The sequence below is a fragment of the Arachis ipaensis genome, chromosome B03 (genome assembly GCF_000816755.2).
Source record: "Arachis ipaensis cultivar K30076 chromosome B03, Araip1.1, whole genome shotgun sequence".
Lineage (NCBI taxonomy): Eukaryota > Viridiplantae > Streptophyta > Magnoliopsida > Fabales > Fabaceae > Arachis > Arachis ipaensis.
The window spans coordinates 119,132,835-119,138,106 of record NC_029787.2 but is presented as its reverse complement, the minus strand read 5'-3'; the positions used below and the strand labels follow the sequence as shown (position 1 = coordinate 119,138,106).

The 5,272-nt window shown below is 37.1% G+C and overlaps 2 protein-coding genes across 2 annotated transcripts; one reads left to right on the top strand and one right to left on the bottom strand.

Moving 5' to 3' along the window:
* On the top strand, nt 72–2,717 carry LOC107631053 (L-type lectin-domain containing receptor kinase IX.1-like). Its single transcript, XM_016334371.2, has one exon. The coding sequence runs from the start codon at nt 491–493 to the stop codon at nt 2,546–2,548; it is 2,058 nt and encodes a 685-aa protein (XP_016189857.1). The 5' UTR covers nt 72–490; the 3' UTR covers nt 2,549–2,717.
* On the bottom strand, nt 2,976–4,136 carry LOC107633642. The gene has a single exon (XM_016337250.1). It carries the CDS (start codon nt 4,134–4,136, stop codon nt 2,976–2,978), a length of 1,161 nt encoding a protein of 386 aa, XP_016192736.1.

The window sequence follows — 5,272 nt, the reverse complement described above, 5'->3', positions numbered from 1 at the left end:
TAATTATAAAAAATATAAGAATTTCATTCTCATGAGAAGATACATTTTATATGTATATATAATTGATTCATTTGAGGTGATGATATGGATTGTGGAGGTTCCGTGGGAGTAGAAGACTTTAGAATTCTTGGATGTGGGGATGATGAACTTTTCCCTTTATAAAATCAGTTAATCTGTGCCCTACAAGTCCTATATATCCTCCACCTAAACACACTACTTTGGACCATCTTATCTTAGATAATAACAGCAGCAATAGGATGAGGACAAAGAAATTAACGGATGAAGTCAAACTAGTGATAGAAAGAAGACGATTCATTTGCAAATTCAGGGAGGAATATGTTAACCAATTGGCTTTGGCAACGTGAAGAGCTGAAATCCTCCTCCGTGGAGATCTTACGCGTCTCGCAATAAACAGAATTGTATATTTAATGTCCCGCTTCACCTTTTGCTCTTCACCTTTCTAGCATTCTCAAGCCTGAAGCCACTACCCATGGCCACAACATGTCATCAGTGTTATCACAAAAGTTACTTGCATCTTTCTTTTCACGTAACATTGTTCACACTCGTGATATATTATCATCACCATGCACAAGTAGAGGCAGAACCCTTATCCTTCAACTACCCGGATTTCAGTAACCCGGGATACACCTTGACCCTTTCAGGAGAGGCCTATCAGGACAACGGAGTCCTCCAACTCACCAAGTTCCATACCAAAGATAGTCTCGGCAGAGTCGTCTACAGCAAACTACTACATCTCACAGACTTCACTACCACTTTCTCCTTTTCCACCAACACCCCAAATAGATCCTTTTACGGTGATGGGATCACCTTCTTTCTTGCAAAGCCAGATTTCCCACTTCCTGATCCTAGAGATGGCAGTGGAATTGGCCTCATGAGTCGTGCCCAAGCGGGTAACTCAACCTACATAAACCAACATCCATTTGTGGCCGTGGAATTTGATACCTTTTCCAATGACTGGGATCCTCCGTATGCCCACGTGGGTGTGGATGTTGGTTCTTTGCACAGTATTTGCTCTAGACAATGGTTCCAGGTTTGGGACGAAAGAGGATATGATGTTGTTGTCACTTACAAGTCTAGCACAAACAATTTGAGTGTCACCTTCACCGGGTATAAAGATAACATCACAAAAATTGAACAACACTTGTCTTGCGATGAAGTTAATCTGAGGGAAATCTTAACAACAGAATGGGTTGAATTTGGTTTCACTTCAGCAACAGGATATGCACCAGGGAAGGATTTTTCATACGAGTATCATACCCTTAAATCATGGTCCTTCAACTCTACGGACTTAGAGGCGCAACATCACAAGGGTAGAAGCAAGAAAGGTCTAATTATAGGAGTGACCATTGGCGGTGCATGTATTTTGGGGCTACTAGCTTGTCTTTTCAGTTGGAAACTGATGAGGGGGAATAGCGGCTTGGAGAATGCTGATGAGGTTGCTATGGACAGAGATTTTGAACGACGCACTGGTCCTAGGAGGTTCTCCTATCAAGAACTTTCTAGAGCAACTAGCAACTTTGCAAACGGACATAAAATTGGAGAGGGAGGTTTTGGTGGAGTTTACAGAGGATTCCTAAGAGACTTGAACATCCATGTTGCCATCAAGAAGGTTTCCCAGGGATCTCAACAAGGTGTGAGGGAGTATGCATCTGAAGTCAAGATCATTAGTCAACTGAGGCATAAGAATTTGGTTCAACTCATTGGTTGGTGTCACGAGCAGAATGATCTGCTACTGGTTTATGAGTATGTCGAAAATGGGAGCTTAGATTCTTATCTGTTCAAAGGTAAAGGCCTATTAACATGGGAAGTAAGATATAAGATTGCTAGAGGCTTGGCTTCAGCATTGTTATATTTACATGAAGAGTGGGACCATTGTGTGCTTCATAGGGACATCAAACCCAGCAATGTTATGTTGGATTCTAATTTCAATGCGAAGCTCGGAGATTTCGGGTTAGCAAGACTAATGGAGCACGGGACAAGTTCGAAAACAACGGATTTAGCAGGAACATTGGGATATCTAGCTCCTGAAGCTGCAACTAGAGGGAAGGCTAGTAAAGAATCTGATGTATTCAGTTTTGGAGTAGTTATTTTGGAGATAGCATGCGGAAGAAAAGTGATTGAACAAAATAAAATTGAAAATCAGATATACTTGGTGGATTGGGTTTGGGAACTGTATGGCACAGGTATTGTTCTAGAAGCAGGTGATCCAAGATTGTATGGTGTGTTTGATAAAGAAGAAATGGAGAGGTTAATGATTGTTGGCCTTTGGTGTACTCACTCTAATTACGTTATGAGGCCCAAGATTAGTGAAGCTGCTCGTGTGCTTAACCATGAAGCTGCATTGCCCACTCTGTCATCTCAAGAACATGATGGCTCTACGTTGCTCTCAAGGATTCCTGCTTTTTCTGGGAATAACCAAACACAGCCTTCTACTTCAAGTAGCTCTGTCACTGCTGGATCTTCACAATCGGGCAGTGCAACTTCACAACTCATTTCTCCATCGTCTAAGATATTGCACACACGCTAATTATGTTGAAATTCATGTACTAATCTAACTAAATTCTAATGTGTTTCTCTCCTTCTTGTACTTTTCACAAATGATATATGCATTATTGTGTGTGATGTGTGGGTAATTTCAATCTTCCGACATGTCCTAAAGCTAAATTAAATTGAGAATTCAAAGACAGACGACTAAAGATTTTTCAATCGAGAGTTCATACCTTTAACGTCAATTCTTGAATCTTCTATGGTGGAAACTCAGGGGTTAGCATGCAGTCATAATTAAACAAGAAGCTAAAACTACTAGATTTTAATTGGATGGTCATCATACCCCAAATATTCAATATTGAAGAAGGAGAATGTGCAATCGTAATCATTTAAGAACATCTATTCAATAAATAAAATTGCTTTCAATATAAAATGGTACAATAAACAAGAGTTACACAAATACCACATCATTCTTCTCCTATTGGTTCCATCCAAAGTTTAGAATATCCAAGGGATATGGTTTCTGATTCCATGTCATATACACACCATTCATCAGCTCTAAAGGCCCTAAAATAGATGCAGTTCTTCCTGCATCCTACTTCACTTGCCAACACAGACATGCTACAATTACTCCCTACAAACAGTGTTCTTTCCCCAAGGCTCTCCAACTTCAACCAATAGAGTCTAGCCAAACTGAGTTTATAAACCTCAACATGATCCACAGTATGCACTGAAGATTTTCTTGATACAAGATACACAAGCAAGATGTCTCCATCAGATTCAAGTAGATACTCTCTGAAATGGTTTGAGGAAACAGAAGGAATTGCCCTTGTTGCACTCAAACTAGTTATTTTAAAAACAGAATCAACCTCCTCTAAAATTGCAAGAGTACCCTGCAAACTCAGAGCATAAAACTTACCTTTAAATCCAATGGCATTAGTGAATTGCATAATAGTCCCTGACCTTCCTTTTGAATGTGGCTCAGTAACGGTGCAATCTTGTTTAGTCCATTGAGGCTCCTGTGTATTCCAAGCACCAGATCCTCTGTCTAATTTGTAGAATGCAAAAGCTGGGTGACTGATTCCAGTTAGCACCATAACCGTACACTTTCGATCTTCTGGCGATGAAGAAAGCACAGAAAGTATTATTGGTACCCTAGCATCCCAGAATGGTAGATGATACCACTCTCTATGTATAGGATTCCACAGATTGTATATAAAAAGCGGTTCTGACTCAGCCACCAAGATGCCATTGGAACACCCTACATAATTTTTCCATGGATACCTTTTGGGTTTAAAGAAGAGCCTACACCAACACCCCCAGACAAAATGTGAATATGAAGTACTGATGCAGTCGCGGCGAGCAACATGCTGACGGTACTTCTCAATGTTTTCTCTGTGGTGATTAGAGAGGTGGAGCCAGGGGAGTGTGGATTCTGGATTACAGTTTCTTGGTGCTGTTCTCCATGACTTAGTTACACCCCCAAAATGGATGTTATTCTCTAGATTTGGGAACTTTACTTCTACTATGTTGAAAATATGTTTTGGAAGATCTGGCCATGGTGTGGAATTGTTGGATTCTTTGCCACCTGAATTTTGTTGCTTCTTATTCATCCCCTTAGGAGCCATTGGAATTATAATGATAGGATGATTGTTATGACTTGAGAACTCAGATTGAACATAAGGTTTGTGTCCCTAAATAACAAGCACATAGACTTGATCTCCAAGAACACTAAGATATTCTAATCATTAGAAAAGAGATTTACACTTCATCAACAAGAAAGAGGTGTAGACTGTAAAGATCTTCCTTGGGCAATACGTTTGGCGATATAAGTCAAAGATGATGGAATTCTCATTTTATATTATAATACTATAATATTATTTATTACTTGCTTGGTTTAGAGATAAGGACAGTGTATTACTATTCATGCCATAAAAAAAAAAGACTTCATATCTTTGAAAGCATGTTGATTTTCTGAGTCTGTCAAGATATAATTAATAATTAATCTGGTTAAAAGAGGAGCATAGTTTCAGGGATCTGTCTCTTACGGGTCGTAGCACATTGCCACATTCGTTATTGTAAATTATGACTCAGTAGGAGTTAACTAGGAATTGTGTCGTTAGTAAATTGTATCTTCCAAGATTGAGGTCTGAATTTTATAAAAATTTTTGTATAAGGCTATAAGCAGTCCAAATTTTACTGTCTATTCTAAAAAAAAAGAAAGAGTATAATATGATTAATACAAGAATTTTTATTGGAAAAATAGTTAAAATTTTGGTAACTATTTACTTAAAAATAATTAAAACAATCTTTGTAAGTATCATATCAAATATCGAGTTTGATACATTAATGGTATAAATTATTTTATAGTATCATCTAATTACCTAATTATAAAAAATATTATTTGTACACTAAAATTAGCTACCAATGTATTTGTATATAAATAGATGTGTAATTTAATTTATTTTCAATGTGTATTTATATTTTAGCATATATTTTATAATAGTGACTGATTTTAATAACTACTTTTAGTGTATATGTAGCATAACTCACTAATCATATATCCTTAAAACATATATTAATTAAACCCATAATTAAATTATTACAATATTTATTACTTTAATGCATGTTTTAAAAATTAATTTCACTGCCACTACAATTTATAATGTCACAATTCAATTGTTTTTTTTATATGTCGGTATGTTGGTATATATAAAAACAAAATGTTATTTTGTATACCTGTATTGTTTAATTCTATTGGTAA

Coding starts and splice junctions, on each gene's coding strand:
- LOC107631053 (XM_016334371.2), top strand. CDS start 491: ATGGCCACAACATGTCATCAGTGTTATCACAAAAGTTACTTGCATCTT.
- LOC107633642 (XM_016337250.1), bottom strand. CDS start 4,136: ATGGCTCCTAAGGGGATGAATAAGAAGCAACAAAATTCAGGTGGCAAA.